At 43.0% G+C, this 17,899-nt stretch overlaps 1 protein-coding gene across 1 annotated transcript in view; it reads right to left on the bottom strand.

Annotated features, from left to right (window-relative positions):
- Window positions 1-15,651, bottom strand: part of LOC8038309 (conserved oligomeric Golgi complex subunit 4) — a 48,752-nt gene extending 33,101 nt beyond the window's left edge. The window contains exons 1-9 of the mRNA XM_029985120.3: window positions 15,531-15,651; window positions 14,642-14,724; window positions 10,085-10,199; window positions 8,045-8,146; window positions 4,054-4,129; window positions 3,334-3,527; window positions 2,981-3,137; window positions 2,787-2,893; window positions 59-105 (exon numbers count right to left, since the gene is read on the bottom strand). Coding sequence (XP_029840980.2) covers window positions 59-105; window positions 2,787-2,893; window positions 2,981-3,137; window positions 3,334-3,527; window positions 4,054-4,129; window positions 8,045-8,146; window positions 10,085-10,199; window positions 14,642-14,724; window positions 15,531-15,635 — 986 coding nt within the window. The 5' untranslated portion in view covers window positions 15,636-15,651. The remainder of the gene's footprint in view (window positions 1-58; window positions 106-2,786; window positions 2,894-2,980; window positions 3,138-3,333; window positions 3,528-4,053; window positions 4,130-8,044; window positions 8,147-10,084; window positions 10,200-14,641; window positions 14,725-15,530) is intronic.
- Between the last annotated feature and the right edge of the window lie 2,248 nt (window positions 15,652-17,899).

Genomic DNA, 17,899 nt, shown 5'->3' with positions numbered 1-17,899 from the left:
GTTGTTTTAAAATCTGTACCACACAACATGAGCTTACACATTGCGGGAAAGAGCTTACTTGTCGGCCTGCTTGGAACTGCACAGAAGTGCACGAATTTGCTGTGCCTGTAATAAAAAAAAGGAAATATATATATATATATATATATATACATTTATTATTACAAATTACTATCTTAATGCTATTCTGCAACACAAAGTGTTATAGATACCGACATTAATTGCACACAGTGCAATTCATGCCAGGTTAGTGGGTCCAGGAAATAATTAAACTACTACATAATTCTTTGTCTTTCACTAAACACTGTTTAGTGAAAGACTGTGAAAACACTGCTTAGTGAAAGCGCTGGTCCGTGGTGTGTGTTTCTTCCCTCCTGTCCTCGTTTCTTGTGCGCTTTAATCTTAACCATGTTTAGAATGAATCCTTCTTGTTCATAATATACAATATAATATACATACGGCAGCATTGAACTCCTCAATTCATGGCCAGGACAAGTGGTCAGAATGTCTATTTGTGACAGCAGTGCTTTTTAGAGCCTCACTCCGGGACTGGTGATGCTCAGAGTGGGTGCCAAGCCCCACACATCATTTTGGAGATTACCATCAATGCACTAAATAGTCAAAAACCCAAACATTTACCAAAGCATTGATTTATCCAAGTGAAAGGTTAGGAATAACCAAGTTCTCATATCCAATCTATAAGTTGCAGTCAGATGTAATGTTTTGATGTCAGGATCATGGTTAAATGCCTGTGATTAAGCAAAGATAACCAATTCTCTGTGCGACACAGGACATGTCACTGTTTGGCATGGCACTGAATGCATCACAGTGAAATTAGCAAGCTTTCCGAAAGAATAAAAAAGCAAACTAGACCACACTTATTGTTTAATCAGATGCTGTCCTCTAAGCAGATTGCATGGAGGTATTATTACCTTCCATTTAGAAGTCAAAAATACCTCATCATACTGACTCTTCCATTTGGCAGTAAGAGTCAATAAAAAATACAGTACACATGCATGCATCACCTATTATGACAATTAGTGGCACAATTTGAAAAAACTCAACCGGCCCTAGATGTTCCTTTTAAAGCATCATGTAATTCGTAGATAGGTCCCTTTTTTCTCTTTTCAAAAGTCTTGAACTTGTAAAATATTAGCATGTTTATGCAACTGAACTACCTCTTCATCATATGTCAGTGTCAGTACAACATTTCTTCACAGATGGCTGCAGCCTTGTTTGCTATAAAATAACTACAAGCTATGCCACTCCTCTCAGGTTAAAACTAGTTGCACATAAATATTGAAACTTTCAAATTCGAAGCAAGTAGCGCAAGTCTTTGTAATAAATTTAACTTTTTCTGGTGATACAGTTGACTCTCGGCAATTCAAACTCAATTTATTAAACTGAAGTTTGAAGCCCGGCAATCATACACTCATACAATCATACACTCAATCATACAAAGTCTACGAGAGAAAACAGGAAGTATTTCGAAGCTTTTTCCTCTGGCTCTGGTTAATTTGAGAAATATTTTTTGTATACTTCAAAAGTCCACCCTCGCAATTATGCTGAACAAGCTAAAGGGGCACTGACAGGTCAAAATCATATTTTTTTAAATTTTCCGAAATGATTGAAAGCTATGCCTGTACATTATCCTCAAAATTCTAAGCTTGAAAACTCAGTATTTGTGAAGCAAAAAAAAAAAAAAAAAATACAATTTTTAAAAACCGAATTTGAAGTTCTTGCGCGATCTGCGACAGTGCAGTGACGTCAGAGATTGAGTTATCCTGTAACTCGAGTTTCTCTTCCGCCTTACAACTGTCCCGACCGGAAGTGTCGTGTTCTCCCGCATCCAGTGATCAAGTGTGCCTCTTGCCTCTCTGTACGTGCCGCCTATTGCTGTGAGCAGATGACGCTTCACTTTCGAGTTTGAAGTTCCTTTTAGCGTCCTTTCAGCAATCTCAAATTCTTTGAAAACGTGCGAGGTCGAGGAGGACGTGCAGTGGACTTTTGTGAGCGACACGAGGGGCCATGTTGTGCTGGTGCTGTGTGAAAGGCTGTCCCGGCGGAGTCACAACCGAACCGAAACTACGGTGCACAGGCACCAAACCCAGTTGTTTTGACCGTTTGACGATTTCCTTTCCGAAGTTTGAGAAGTCGTCGGGCATCAAAAAGAGAACTGTGTGCGATTCCGCAACTCCTTGATCATCCTCAGTGCTACATGTGCCGAGTGCCGCCATGCTTTCAGAGGGAAAATAAAAAGCCAGGGGGTGACATCATTTCTGGAATTTGATTTTCAATGTTTCAAAAGAGTGTAGTGCGTTCCCAATTGCGTGAAAAAAATGTTTTACGAATACAGTTATTAAATATTATAGAAATGTCACTTGGTAAACAGTTGAGTGGATATAGGAAAGGAGGAGGCAGGCAAAAGTGGGAAGTGCCAAGTGTACGCCGGCCTTTAAGAAGGATGTGCAATTTGCCGAACACAGTTACTGTGGTTCATCTCCACTAGCAGAGGCAAACAAAAATCGGCAACCACACCCAAGTGAGTATTGAATAAAAAAACAAAATCACGGTTTGAGTGCGTTTTTCTAATTTCGAAGTTCACTTTGAAGCATTTCATGGTCTCCATGAGCTCTGGATTATCAAGAATAGACTGGAATTAATTTTGTTTAGTATAACCAAATTTTATTGAGGATGAAAGGTTCTATCTATTTGAAGATTAAAGCACACTCAGAGAGCATTTAGACAAAACTATATATCTCTGGGAGCAGCACAAAACATATAAATACCTTCTTTTTAAACTGTTTGTTCTTTTTGAAGTCTTCTAAAATCTTCTTCACTTGACAGTCACACTCCTTCTGCAACATTTCCACCATGGTGTGAAGCCTGCCATGGCCTAAAACCAGAAGTAACAGCATTATTGACTTTAGATCAAAAAGTAAATTCTGAATAGAGGTTCTTTCGAAAAACAAACAAAAATTACCATAATACGTCTCCACTAAGGGTTGATGTATCTCGACAGTTCTTGCAATGCCCTCAAAAAGAAGTGTAACTGTGTCAGCATAAATGATGTTGGCTCTCTTGTCTGAGGTACTTGTCGCTTGAGCTTGCTTCAAGTTTTTGTGAGCTGTTTCGGAGATCTGTTAGAAAATGGAAAAGTGCAGACAAAGACATACTTGCTAACTTGCACACACAGAGGTACTCGGACATCTATTTAGCCACCCCCAAAGAAAGCCCTTGTATCATATTTACAAAAGTATATTTTCTCATCAGTTTACAGCCAGGTAGAGAAAATATACAAAAGCCATATACTAAACAAAATATTAATTTTCTGACCTGTGCACTGAGATAGAGGGAAAACTTGTGTAGTCCTTCATCGTGCTGGTTCAAAAGTGGGAAGATCTTGAAGAACCGCTCCACAGATGCAATGTCCCCTTCATTGACCGCTTCACTGAACTTCTTCATCACAATGCGTCGAAGCTTATTCTCAGCTTCTCGTAACGAAGAAAAAGCCTCTTCCAAGCTGCTTCCTAAATGGCATGCAGTCACATGTACACTCGAAGGCTCCAGAGATCAAACAGCATAAAAAATCTGTGAAGCATACAATGTTGAGAGCAGATTTTCTAATAAAAGTCTAAAAAAATTTCTATTTGATCTTTTGTCTTATTACTTGTTAGCCATGCATTGAGCACTGAACTTCAATGTGTGGTAAAATCACTAATAGTGGGTTTATCTTAAAAGTACTCCAACATTGTATGCTCTGCACATTGTAGTATCTAGCCATGTGTTAAAAAGGATATTTTGTTGAGCCGTTTTTTTTCTATCGTTCCTCCAAACAAAGGCAGGCAAGTTTTAATTACCTTGAGGACAACTCTCCTTACTGAGAAAACGACCAGATATATGAAATCAGCAAAAAAAGCTAAACAAGCTTATGCAGTTTCAATGGGTTTGGTCATAGAATAAAAAAAAAAAAGCTCCAAGACCAGTGTTCCCCCCTAAAACAACGGGTTCTAGACCTTCTTTCAATGGACCCAAAGGAACCAAACTACCACCCACCTTCTTGGATGTCTGCAGTGGATCTCTTCAGCACAGACTCATCAAGGCTTAGGAACCTGTGGATGTGTGCTGCAGCCTGAAATTTTCATTTGTGTAAAATTACCAAAATGGTTAACACATACCCAAAGTTCAGGATGAATGATCATACTTACAAATTAGCACCCTCCACGATTTATGGATAGATGCGGATTTTGATAAACACTTCAAAACTTTTGACCACCCTGCGAGAACTGCTATCTAAGCCAAAATGAGGATGTAACAACAACATGAAAGAGTGCAGAGAAATTAGTAGTGATGACTTGCGCTATGCAGCTGCAAAGCTGCAGTTCTTACTTGGGCAGAGTCGAGGGTACCACGACCGGACAGCACAGGTCAAAACAACACAGCAACAAAAAGAGCACAGCACTAAACAGCCCAACGTCAAAACAGCCCAGTGAGGAAAGTGCACATCAAATCCAGGGTGTCAAATAAACCCCAAAAGAAAATAGGATAGAAATTGTTATTTTTGACCAAATCAGAACAAAACCTAAACTGAAATCAAACATTTGATATTGGAAAAATGCATGTGTATATTGTAGGGTCGACTGGATTTTGGGGGGCGGGGGGGGTGAAGCCCTATAAGCCTTCCTTCTGAAGGTCCATAAGCCTCCCCCGCTGGTTCACATATTTCACACTACTCTGTTTTCTGTTAGATTGAGGATTCTTTCGTCTTACACATCATTAAAACTGTATTTTTTTTTATATTGCTGCTACAAAAATCTCCAGAAAAACCAAAACTGCTGTATGAAAATTCTTTTTTTCTTTTTTGATATTTCAAGCTTTATTTTCGAGTGAATTCAGCAATTGGGCAACGACAGTGTCCTCACTCTCTTGTTCACACTGGTTGGACGCTGATGCACACTGATCGGATGGCAGCATTTTAAAGCATGTTATCATATCAGCTATTGATTGGCTTAAAGTAGTCATGAACAAATCAAAGCTAAACATGTCACTGGCAAAACGGCAATTTTACAAAATGCTACGAGCATCAGGTCCCTTGCCTATGAAACCTCTGGGGTGGTGCTTTGAGACTCGGCGGCTTTGAAATGTAAAACGCCATCAACACTTTTTTTTTTTTTTTGTCTAAAGATATACCGTATGCACTGTTTGCTATTGCTCCCGCTGCATACGTTTGCCCTCGACATTTCGGGGGTGGGAAACCTGGCCCCCTTGCTCGAATAGGTTTGAGACCGCTGGGCTACCAAATATGATATAGCTTCGCCAATACTGGAAACTCCTCAAAAAACCTATGGGAGCGGCGGCGAATGCGACAGTGGCGCCTCTAGCGGACTCGGAGTCTACGGGAGCAGACGATGCAATGGAAAAGTATAGGCTCCACGACGTCCTCGAGCTTTGTGTGCCCCGTTTCATCACCTCAACAGCAGAAACAATTCATTACGGTCAGTCCGCTTGCAAAGTGGAATTCACTGATCGCAACTGCAACGACAATCAAATATCAATGCGCGCAGAAACAAAAATAGAGCAGTTTATTTGGAGGTCTCAGACGCCACTCAGGGGGATCACACGCGTTTGAAGCGCACCTGGGAAGCGGAAAAAAGGCGTTTAGCTACTCGAACTACGTCATAAAAAGTTACTGTTTATCCGTTACAAACTGCGTGTTGTCACAATTTCTTACCTGAATAGGTGATTATTAAAGCGTGCGCAATCAACATGTTAAATTTATCAATGCAAGCGCACAAGCCTCTGCAGCTTTACAAAAACAAAAATTAACGAGAAAAATGACGGTGCAACGCTTTCCGAACTTTGCGGAAAAGATGGGGTCCGCATTCCAGACGAAAATAAAAAGAAATGGGGAACAGTCGCGAACAACGGCGAAAGAAACAAAAAACGTTAGCAGATGATACAAAGATACAAATCACCCATCAAAGATCTCCTTCAACGACGACGGTCGCACGGAACGTCGAACGTCGTAGGAGCATTGAAAATTAGCAGGTGGTACTCGCCGTTGGTGTTGAGTCCACAACAAACAAAACGAAAGCAACACGACGAAACTATTAAAAAAAAAAGAGCTTTACTTTTTTTTTTAGCTGCTTGTTACACATTTGTTTATTTGCTTTCGTGGCGTTGGTAGGAACTAAGAACAAAACAGAGGGAAGAAAAAACATAGTCCCCCAGCTCACACTACCCGGTAAATAAGAGTCGCACGCTGCCATCTGCTTCATGCTAGCAGTGTGTGAGCTTTTTTTGCTTTCGCATTACTTTTCATAGACATATTCAGGTTTTTTTGTTTACTCGTTTGGCGAAGCTGTTCAAAAGTACATTCAAGTCCTTGTTTACATAGATCTCCAGGCAATGTTTGCACACCGTGCCTTGTTTTGAGTGTCGATCAGCGGCCTCAAGTGCGTTTTCAGCTGAACTTTTGTTTGGTGAAATATTCGTCTGTTGAGGCGTCAGTGGCGATTTTGAAGCCAGACTTGGATAGTTCTTCCAGTTTAATTTGAAGTAACTTAATTACTCATGTTTGTTCGGTCTTCGGGAAGCGGAAGAAGGATTTTTCACTGCATCACAGAAACTTGTTTTTGCAGTGGTAAGCAGCACATGGCATGCCTGCCATCTCCAAGTACGCGCTGGTGTATGCCCAAAGGCGGCCGGCTCATCAACCAACGATGACCCATAGCAGACGTGACCGCATATACTCAAATAAAATCCGAATAGAAGTGTATAACGAGCTTACACTTTTTTAATATACTTATTAAGCATCAGAAAGTACATATGGAGATTTCGGATCAGACACTCAAAAGAAGGCGAACATAGGAGGTTATCACAGAAGACAATGAAAAAAAAAAAATACTAACAACAAAGTTGCAGAGGCCCTGCAGATGACTGGGCATAGCGGAGCAGACGAACTGGTGGTAGTAAGCGACGAAGCGAAGGAAAGAGAGTAAAAACTAAGCCAAACAAGGCAAAGCAAAATATGCAATGGTTCGAACGTTAAGTAAACAAAAGAAAGGAAAAAAGCAAACAAAAAACATTAACGCTGGAGGAGGAAAGACCGCGGCAGCGAAGCATCGACTCAGGATAAAAAAGAAAGTAAACTGAAAAATAGAAAAAAAAGCACGACCGTGTCTTTTTTTTTTTTTTTTTGTAACTCCGCTTTTAGTAGTTTTAGTAATAGCGTCGGATTTTCATGTGCACAATCGACTCCTTCCAGAGCATACTGATATCGCAGTAGCGTACGTGGTTCAAAATTGCCTTTTGCTTCTTTATCCGGAGACGATCGGGATTAGCCAGCTCGCCTATTCGACGAAACGGTTTTAAGCAATACATTCATGAGAAATTGGAATTGCAACAACGAAACGAATTGATTGAAAAGAACAGTAAAGTTGAAACGTAGCTATGTTCTGAAGATTTTTTTACATTGCCCTTTTTCAAGAAACAGGGCGATGGTACATTCAAGTTTTGACTGGCTTACGTTAAGTTCTGACAGAGTGCCCTAAAAGCTGTAACATCTTCCCCACGCGAAGAAAATGTCCTTCACTCATGAGGTTGCACCTATTTTTTAACATTCAAAGCAGCAAATACCCGTGACAATTTTTTTTCATTGGTCACCTCGTACGGAGAGAGGCAAAACCAATGCGTTGCGGAGAATTCGACTGCTAGCAGAGACTCCGAGCTCGCCAGGGGCGCTGCGATTACTTTTCACCCGCACTCCGCGGGAGTTGCCAGTATTGGTTTACATGGTATTTGGGCCTATACACTGAAAGTTAGCCTCCTTTTTTATCCAAATTCCAGCTTGCGAGGGACGGACTCTCTTTCAAGACGTAGCTAAGAAGGAACATCATACTAGACTCGTTATGGGAAAGCCAAGCAGCAAGAGCCCACACTAAAATTTATTTGACCCAGGGCAAACGAAGCACTTGTCTTTGCACGACACCAGCAGAAACACTTCCTACATAATTCTCCCAAGAAGCAATTCGAAACACCCACATACCTGTTCATAATCTTCATTTTGCAAGGCAGTTTGCACGCCATCAGTACAGAACTTCAGATCCAGAATGTCTTCGACTCGCTGCACACACTCAGTCACTCGACTCTGAAAGAAAAACAACAAAAAAAAACAATATTCAGAACTTCATCTAGCGACTGCTGTTACAGGGAAGTTGAGGACCTTTAACCCTTTCCCAACCACACCCATAGAATGTCAATCACCCGAGATTGATGGGCACAGGGGGCCATTTCAAAACTCTTGCAAAGCTGTCATGCTCATTGCACCATTCTGTAGGTAGCTTGAAGACTACAGTTTCGGTTTCTGTGTTTCTCTTCCCCTTTCTACGTGGCAGCAATTTTCAAGCCAAATGTGAAGCCGACGACGCGTCGTCGTTTGTGACAGCCATGACCGCTTCCACCGGTCCGGCATGCACTCGCAACCATGACAATTCTTGCAAATCCTTCATTGATTTTTTGGACTCGGAGAGCAGTAGTGGGCCTGATGATGAAGCCAGATTATCATACTTTAGTTACGATGACTTGTGCTTCACTACATTAAGAAACTGCTTAGCCCAATGGCCTGTCAGTCATGAGGGTTCACTTGATTTTTGGTCGATGAAAATCTTTTACAGCGATAGCTGTCAGTGGGACATTTTGCGATTTCACGCCGTCGACCGCTTTCCATATTGACGCGGGTATTCTCGGCACTCTCCCAAAACATTACACAGGCTGCTGAAAACAAGATAACAAGCAAGCAAGATAACATGCATGGTAATGCATAGTAGCAAGATAACATGCATGGTCAGTAAAACAGTCCTGCCGGGCATAATGGCAGTGCACTGGGATAGCTGCCCATATGACCTAGAATTAGCGCAAACAACAAATCTCAGGAGATACAAATAAAACTGCCTTAGCATTTTACGATGAATTCTGTATCAGAAAGCAAGGGGAAAGCAAGTGCATTAGTGCCCTGTCAATGCACTTGACAGATACAGAGTTTTATTTTCTAAATGAATAGCCAAAAAAAAACAAGGTATTAATAGTGATTGTTTCAATAAACCTTCATTTGTACTTTGTCTACTTCCTTGTCCCTATTTATTCGGCGCTTTTCGTTTAGCATGTGCGACTCTGTACCAGAGCAACGTATGAAAACACGTTCCCCTCTTATGCAGACAGCTGAAATGCTCTCTACTTAATACACGCTCATTGGTTCCAAAACGCTATGGAATTTTCGTTCGGTGTGCTACTTGGTTTAATACGAAACGCCTATGCGGACTCTATGGCGTGCGCTCGCACCTGTACCGTTCATTCAGTCCATCTGCTCCGAAATGACACCTTAGCTGCTCCGAAGTCACACCTCAGCTGTCGCTGTGTTTCACCTTAGAGGTTGCATACTAAGTGTTTAAATTTTTTTTTACTAGAACTTGTTTTTGCATAGTTTTTTGTTGTGAAAATGAGGAACATTTAATATATTTACATTTTTTGGGCCCTTTCTTTCTTTCAAGATATAGCCATATTTTTACTCGATTTGGACCAACCTTTGGAAAACAATTGTGTTTGAAAAATTAAATATTGTAACTTCAAATCTCGTTAATTCAAACTCGAGGGGGGCCGAAAATTTGTTTGAATAAAGCAAAGTTTGAATTATCAGGAGTTTCCTCCCATAGAGATGCATAGGATGGACCTGCATGTTAGTTTGAATTATCCACAAGTTTGAATTAAGAGAGTTTAAATTAATGAGAGTTGACTATATTAGAATTCAAGTCTCTGCTCTTATGTTTGAATCACTCAAAAGCCCATTAATTTAGCTTAATTTCTATGGATGGCATCATATTGTAAACCTTAACTTCCTCAGGGGAAAAAATGTAAAAAGTCACATGAAACAGGCATTTCCCCCGTAGTCAGAAAAGAGTGATAAATCAAATTTCAGTCACGTTTGAATGCAATCAACATTTTTAAACTGAATGTGTGGTAATTTGCTGTAGATACTACCATACACATATAATTCGAGACCCCAATGACAAGGGCATACAGTATACTGCACCTTGGCAAGATCAAGCTGCCGAACCTTGCTGCTGATGTTTTCAGCAAGTGTTGAGGTGAACGAGATCATGTTCGCAAGTTGCTCTGCATCACTGTGCACCAGTTGGAATGTTGGCCTGGAAGGGTGGAACTGTACTTCACAAAACAGAATCGAAAGGTTTTTTATAAGGTTGTGCGAATAGTGGTTCAAATTGAATAGCATTGCGTCATTCATAGCCTTGACAATGCAAGGGAAAGCCAAGACTGCCGGTTCTTTCAACAGTGCAGAAGTTGGATGACGCTGTGCTATTCGATTCGAATCACTCTTCACACACCCCTAGTATTTTAACACAAGTACCAGTTAATCATGGAAGAGAAAGATAACACACGGACGGTAAGTGAATGGCTAAAACAAACACTCCAACCAGGGATGAAATACTGTCACAAATAGAAATAGGAGGTGGATGTGAAATTGAAAATAATGATTTAATGGAAAAACAGAACATATTGATCATACTGCATCGGTGACGGAAGGGTGACTGCCCTGAACAAGTGCCTTAGAGCTGTTTTTATACATGCGGTATGTTCTGGAATGTTCCGAACCAGAACCCACAATGACAGCTAAGCATGGCCTGGAACTTTCCAGAATAGCATAGAATGATGAAAGAAACGACTGGACAAAGCAGGGTTCAAAGTTCAAACTCTGTTTTTCTGAATGGCAGCTGCGTGCGTTGCCAACTCTGCCATGCATGCAGCATTATTTTAGAACATGGATAAACATACACAGGACAAGGTCTTCGACAGTGCTGAAGATGCACTGTTGATGGCAAGGGGGGAGTCAATTAGATCGGGTGAGCAGCCTAGTAAGAGAGCAGGGGCCCTAATCTACACGGCAGGATGGAGGAAGCGAGACATCGCCGCCTGCTGTGATTGGCCAGTGGTGCGGAGCTGGCGGATCCCAGCAGGTGGTGGTACCTTCGTCCCGCTTGGTTTGCCGTGTAGATTAGGGCCCCTGGAGAGATGTCCATATTCGCCTAGAAACCTCGCCTAGCATTAAAAAAAGGCTTTGCAGCTTTTCTGGCATTTCAAGAGACAGAGCCAATAGCCGGCACCCATGCTAGCCCTGCCAGAAATGTGTATGAGGCTGCCGACGCGCATGAAACGCCACTGTTGTTGCCTGAAGAAAGCGAGGCTTAACAACCCAAGCAAGCAGGTGTCGAGAGCGAGAAGTCGCAAGAATAAAGGACATCTATTGCATCAACCTGTAACTACTAATTGCAGTGAAATGCTCTCTGTCCAAATGCCGTAACAATATGTGCCTGGACTGGTATAAATAAATCTTAAAAATGGACTGACAAGTTTTATCTGTACGATTGTTTGGTTTCTAGTAGCCGTGTCCCACTAGAGCGACAGACAGCAACAAATGACAGCAACACACGACAACCAGCGACAGATGACACAGACAGCTTGTTTGTCGGAGTCCACCGTCCCACCTGGCGGATACGAGGCAGAACACGGGGACAAGGAAACTTGTTTCCTAGTGGGACTGGAGTGGTCAACAAAACATTTCAAAATACACAAACTGAGTTTGGTGACGCGGTTTTTGTGTTTCGCTCTTTGGGCATAAAACGCTCTGACAAACACAGTAAAAGCGGAGACGATTACTTTATTTCTTGATTAAAGCTTCCACTTGTTTTCGTTTGCCGTTGGCGACTTTCCGCAAACAGTCGTGACAATCAACACCAAACTTTTTCTGAACTAGAATACTTTTTCTGAACTAGAATACCCGAATCGTTCCTTTTTTGGGTTGTTCGAGGAATTCTAAGTGAGTGCCACAGAATTTCACGCCGATTTTGATGACGTTTATAAGTTCATTTTCGAATGATCGATGGCAGGCGCTTTTTGGTGGACAATACGGCATCCTGATCATCACAGAACGTGATGACAAGTCTCTCCTCTGCCGGAATGGCTTGCCACGGAACGTCGTCTCCTACTTCGTGGTGAGCGGTCTTACTTTGGTCAGCCCTCAAACTAAGTGTATCCATCTTGATGCAGGAGCGTAGACCTCGGTGTCTTGAAGCACCACCTTGTGCACCAATTTTTTCGAGAGCAAAACCAGCCACAGCAAATTCCCTTTCGCAACACGACCGCCCGGCGCCAGCAAGCAAGCCGCGCCAGCGACCACTACGAGCAATTGAGGGACCGGAACTGCGGGAACGAGGAGTGGCCGCCAAGGGCTTCTCTGAAGGTTGAGCGCCGGATCGAGCCACGGGAGGAACGGGAGGAAGGGTAGAAGGGTGGGAAGGGAGGCAACAGAAAGCACAAGCGGGCGAGGAGGATAAGTTTGTCTCCGACAGATGTTCGTGAGTGGGACTGCTTGCTGCACTTCAAGCTCAACGACAGACAAGAACTCGTCCGTCATCGATCGTTTGCCGGCGATTGTCGCGGGTGTTTGTCATTGCAGTGGGACATCATCAGCGACAAGGAACTTTGTGGTGTCGTCGGACAAAAATCGGTGTTTGCCGCTCTAGTGGGACGAGGCTATAAAAAGTGTTTTTTCTACCCTACAACGACCAGTGGCACCTATGGTAGAAACTTTTACTATACTCGATGTCAACTTTTCTGCGCAACGTTTGGCGGGGCAGGCACAGCTTTCCTAGCGTTTTAAAGGGATACTATAACGAAATTTCGGCACTTCTTTTATGGTCTGTATGTGTTCAAAGGAGCAGTATCACATCGAACACATCAATATACTGTTAAAAAAGTCATGACAAGAAATTTTAAAACAAATTAAACGATTAGCAAAGAGCACTTGATGGATGTCGCCAACGCCTCGTTTGTAATGCCCGTCTAGGAACCTTGACAGCTAGTGACGGTGAGTGTCTCGCCTCCGGCCACGACGATAGAAGAGGGGAAGGAGGAACTCCCGTCTTCCCGAGAATCCCTTTTGTGTGTTCCAGAAGTAGCTATTGTCCCCCTACAAGATTATAAAAGATTAACCCGTCACTCAATATTCCTACAAAAGCAGCCGCTTCGGTGGCTAGAATGACTAGGCCATCCCCTCGACGTCAGCCTCGCTGTAGCTTTGCTCGTCCCGAGACGACCTACGTCACGATTGCGTCGGATGTCACGTGCTCTAGGCTGGGCCTTCTCTGAGCGCTTGCTAGAGTGAGCCATTTATAACCAAAAATACAGCCACCAGGCTCAAAATACAAATGTGTGATTGTCATTTACGGATATTGTGGATCCTATTCAACCTATTTTTGAACACAACGGATATATTTCAAATTTCGTTGAAGTAACCCTTTAAAAAAAAGTTGGTAAAATGATAAAGAGAAAGGTAAGACAAAGAGACACCTTTCTTTCTGTTCTCTTTGATTATTTTCATCAGTGGTGAGTGGAAAGAGGGAAATGCAGAGACCGCTTACACCCTCTTCCTATCAGTAGTTCTGGATTGCAGTGCTGCAGAAATTGTCAGCCTTGACAAAATTTCACAAAAAAATATGAAGAGTACAGTGTGGAAAATGAGAAAACGGCAGTGTTTCCAGTCCACAGACATCTAATAGGACTGCGACGTTACTGATGCTTATATATACATTTGCAAGGTCATTCACAACGTGCCACCGGCCACATACACACACAAACTTTTAGAGGCATGGATGAAAGGTTTCACAGTCTAGTCGGAAGTTTGCTTTTGCACACTTGTGAGACAAGAAATGTTTCGATGCATTGTTAGAGGAAAACAGAGCAAAACACGAGTGCCGTGTGCCACACAGGTGAAATGGCAAATGAAACATAAATTCATTACCTCAAGAAGCAAAACAGAAACAATCGTGTACAAAGAAGTCTAAAACAAAAAAACGAATCCAACCTTCCCCTGATTACAATCAGTATCACATGCACACACATCTTGTGTGCAAGGAGTGTACTATAGTCGGTGACAGGTTAAGAGTTCAGGGAAAGCTCCTCCCACCTCCTTCCACTTTAGGAGAGTGAACACTGGAGAGGAGGTCACCTCCCCTACAGCGTTCACTCTGCTAAACTGGAAAGAGGTACGAGGAGCTTCTCTTGAACTCTGAACCTGTCACCGACTATGGTATTGGCTTGTGCATAATTGCTTTGTCTTATTTAACCAAATACTTTGTTCTCAACAGGTGCTAAGAAGGGCCTTCACCTACAGAAATACCATATGAGACAGTGAAGCAGTTTTGGAGCACATGGTGAATTCCAAAAGGTGGTAATGCAAGGCCTTCAAAGCTCTACTGTTTTATTTTTGTTTTTTTTTCAACGAGCAGTGTGTATAATAGGAATTCGAAGGTTCAGGCCTAGCTAAAAGTAAGAGGGGTTTGATAAATCACTCTGGCAAAGCTTGCCACACCATCCCATGATGTCAATAGCAGGTTGGTATTTTATGAACCCTTTGAGTGGCCAAATATAACAAGAACAACAACAAAGACACCACCATGCACGTTAACCCAAGGGCACAAATATAGACCCAGAGTGGTAAACAGGAGTGCTGGTTCTGCAGATGCTGTTGAGTTTCCTCGGTTACTTTTGGGCGTGAGTACCGCAAACTTACAAAATCTTGTGAAGGTCGGCAATCTTCACTTCCAGGTCCACTCGCTGCGAAACCAGACCGTCCAGTGTCTTGTTTGCTTGATCCTAAAGCGAATTATAATAGCTAAGTGCGAGTAAAAGCTTCAGAAAATCTTAAAGCCCAAAGGCTAATGTCATCACTCTGGACGCCGCTGATATGGATACGCCTATATACGGTCACCGTTTTAGGGGACAAACTGCGAAAATGCGTGCACTTTTGTCTCGTTATTATAGACAACTCGCAATATGGACGATTGTTTAAGGGGACAGAGGTGTCTGTTTAAACATTAAATAGCCATTCAATTTTACACGAAGCAATTAACGGTAACGAATTTCTCAGCCAATTCTGAGAACTAAACCTTGTACTGCTGTGTTCGTGTTATTTTTTGCAAGTTTTATGGATACATTGGGAAGATAGAATCGGAAATGTAAAATAAATTACGTTAAGAACTCCGGAAACGCAAACACTTTTAACCCAAGAGAAAAAATATAATTAACATGCCAGCTAAACACCCTAGCACGGATTCATGCCCCAACAAATCGTTCGTTTACTTTATGGGACTTAGGTTACAGTTCTCAGACGTGTTTACGTCTCCGTTCATGAGCGAAGAAGGATACCAGTTAAGATTTGATCAGACCAATATTAGTTCCTGAAACTTTATCACAACAAATATGATACCTAAACAGATATTGGCGCAACGAAAGGGTTTGCTTCCGCTGAAGGTTTAGTCTGTGCGATTATATTTCACGATTGCCTCGCACCCGGGAACTCCCCGGAGGGAATGCACAACCGAAAACAAAACGAATGTCAGGACAGCAGTAAAATAACATCAAAATAAAATGGACATTGAAGGGAATTTAAAAACATTTACCTCTTCTTCGCAGAGGTGTTTATATAAACGTTCAGCCTCTTCAATTGACGATACATCAAAAATGCTAACGCTGCTCACATCGACGCCGCAACTTGAAGTCGCCATGTTGGCAAACTGTTCAAATGTTGCCAGAAGTATCTCATCTCCCGACGAAAACAGCGAAATTAGGCTCTCGCGCTTTTTCCAGGCACTGTAGCTTTGCGAAGGGTACTTTTGTTTAGCAGACCCCAAAACTCTCAAAATATGAATTTGTGACAGTTTCAAAGATCTTTAACCCTTCTGAGTGGCGGGTTTTATTTCCGCATGCCGAACTCAAATTCCGGTCTCAGGAACCTGTGAAGAATATTTATTGATAAAATACAAAGTATTTTGATGTCAGCATCCTTCACACCTGACACACCTCTCGTATTGTACAGGGTGATTCAAGGAGACGCCAGGCTCTTTATATCGACCGCAAAATTAGATTTCTTAACCTATCGCGCTACGACTTTGCGCAGTGTTGCCCGCAGATGGTGCATTTTTTTTTTTTTTTTTGTAAGATTTGCAAAGAGCGAACCAACGCTACTAAAACACTCAGTTGGGAAACTCCCATAGAGACAGCTTTCAAAAAGTGGCCCCAACCTGTCTCCGAGCACCGAGCTAATGACGAACACAACGCCACCATTTCTCCCGCAGCGGCCACTCGAAGAACTGCACGTGACTTCTATTTCGGCTTTAGGAACAGATACAGCGGTAGAGGTTACAGGGGTGCCACCCCCATCTCCCCGGCGGACGCGCCGCGTTGAGCTACCGAAGTTAAAATGCACCTAGGGCGGGACGTGCTACCTGAAAGGCCCGCTGAGGCATGGTTGTATAAAAACAATATTAATTGTGCCGCAAAACCCTGCAAACTAAAGATTTTAAAAAACATAACGCGCCCCTCTTTTGGTACTAAACTTCAATAAATTTCATACAAAAACAGTCTTTTTCGTTTGTTTTTACCCAAAAACAGGCTTTCAAAAAGCTCGAGGTGACCATAGTACAGACAAACGAAAAAGAGTGGCGCTGTTGTCGCATTTAGCTCGGTCTCGGTGGACGCCAGCGGCCCAGGTTTCGACGGCGAGTTTCCCAACTGAGTGTTTTAGTGACGTTGGAGCGAACTTACCCGAGGAAAACGCAAAGAAAGAAAAAGGCTTAGCTCCTATGGAAACGCAGCTAGGGGTGTCGCGAACCGGCCGCGGTTCGAGTTCGACCAGGTTCGACTTTTTCGAATTTTTAGTGGAAGGTTCGACGAACCTTCTATTGAGGTTCGACTCGCGTGCGCATGCGTGGCAGGCAGGCCAGTTGGCTTCGGATTGGATGATAATGGCTAAGAGATAAATTAAGTGCAGCGCTGATTGGCTATTTCAGTTAATACAGTACTAAAAATTTAACTTCTTCATTGATTAGAAGTAGTTTCTTTTAATTGCAGCTGTTCACAATATAGAATAACCCTTTGCATAAAAAAAAAAAATTCCAAACCTAGACATGCTTGTATCAAGCTCTGGCCCAGGGTGTAAGATAAACAGGTGGGGAAACGACAGCCAAATGAGTGACCGCATTGTGTCCCCCTCGGCTTTCTCTTTTTCTGTGGCGCCATCTATGTGGAGCACCGCGAACTCTCACTCCGGGTGGGCGACCGATGGCGACATTCTAAACTGACGGAGATGGTTTCTCGTGGATTTTTAATGAAGAACTGTCGTTCTCTCGGCTTATTTTTCGCACTCTCCTATAGCGTTCCACGCAAATTCGATTCCAATTTTTTTCCTCTCGCCGCAGCGCCATCTGTCGCAAGTCGGGGGTACCCGCAAGCAGACGAGTACACAATCTGGTCACGGCGCTGCGGTAGGCTTCTATGGGCCGTTTCCCCACCTGTCTATCTTACACCCTGCTCTGGCCACACTGTCCACAAAAGTCGAACCGGTCGAATCTGGTGAAAAGGTCGAAGGTTCGTCAAACCGGTTCGACCCAGTCGAACCATGAAAGTTTGACCAAAATATCTGGTTCGACAAAAGTTCGCGACACCCCTAAACGCAGCGACGCCACCGGTCTTCAAACAACACGGCACTGTTTCGCACGGGAGACAAGAGATGGCGCAAGCGCTCGCGACGCCAACTGCCGCCAACAAACGAGCATACGGCGCCGAGAGCCGGCGTCTTTAGCAGACAATCTTTTCGACTCAAAAGCGGCGGCGTTCCGCAGGCGGAGACAGTCGCAGAAACAAAAACAGGCGCGGCAACAACAAGGAACTGCAGTTCCTTGTCTGCTAAAAACGTCGGCTCTCGGCGTCGTATGCTCGCTCGTTGGCGGCAGTTGGCGTCGCGAGCGCTTGCGCCATCTCTTGTCTCCCG

The sequence above is a fragment of the Ixodes scapularis genome, unplaced genomic scaffold (genome assembly GCF_016920785.2).
Source record: "Ixodes scapularis isolate PalLabHiFi unplaced genomic scaffold, ASM1692078v2 PGA_scaffold9__187_contigs__length_104089568, whole genome shotgun sequence".
In the NCBI taxonomy this organism is placed as follows: domain Eukaryota; kingdom Metazoa; phylum Arthropoda; class Arachnida; order Ixodida; family Ixodidae; genus Ixodes; species Ixodes scapularis.
This window is presented reverse-complemented; position numbering and strand designations above follow the sequence as displayed.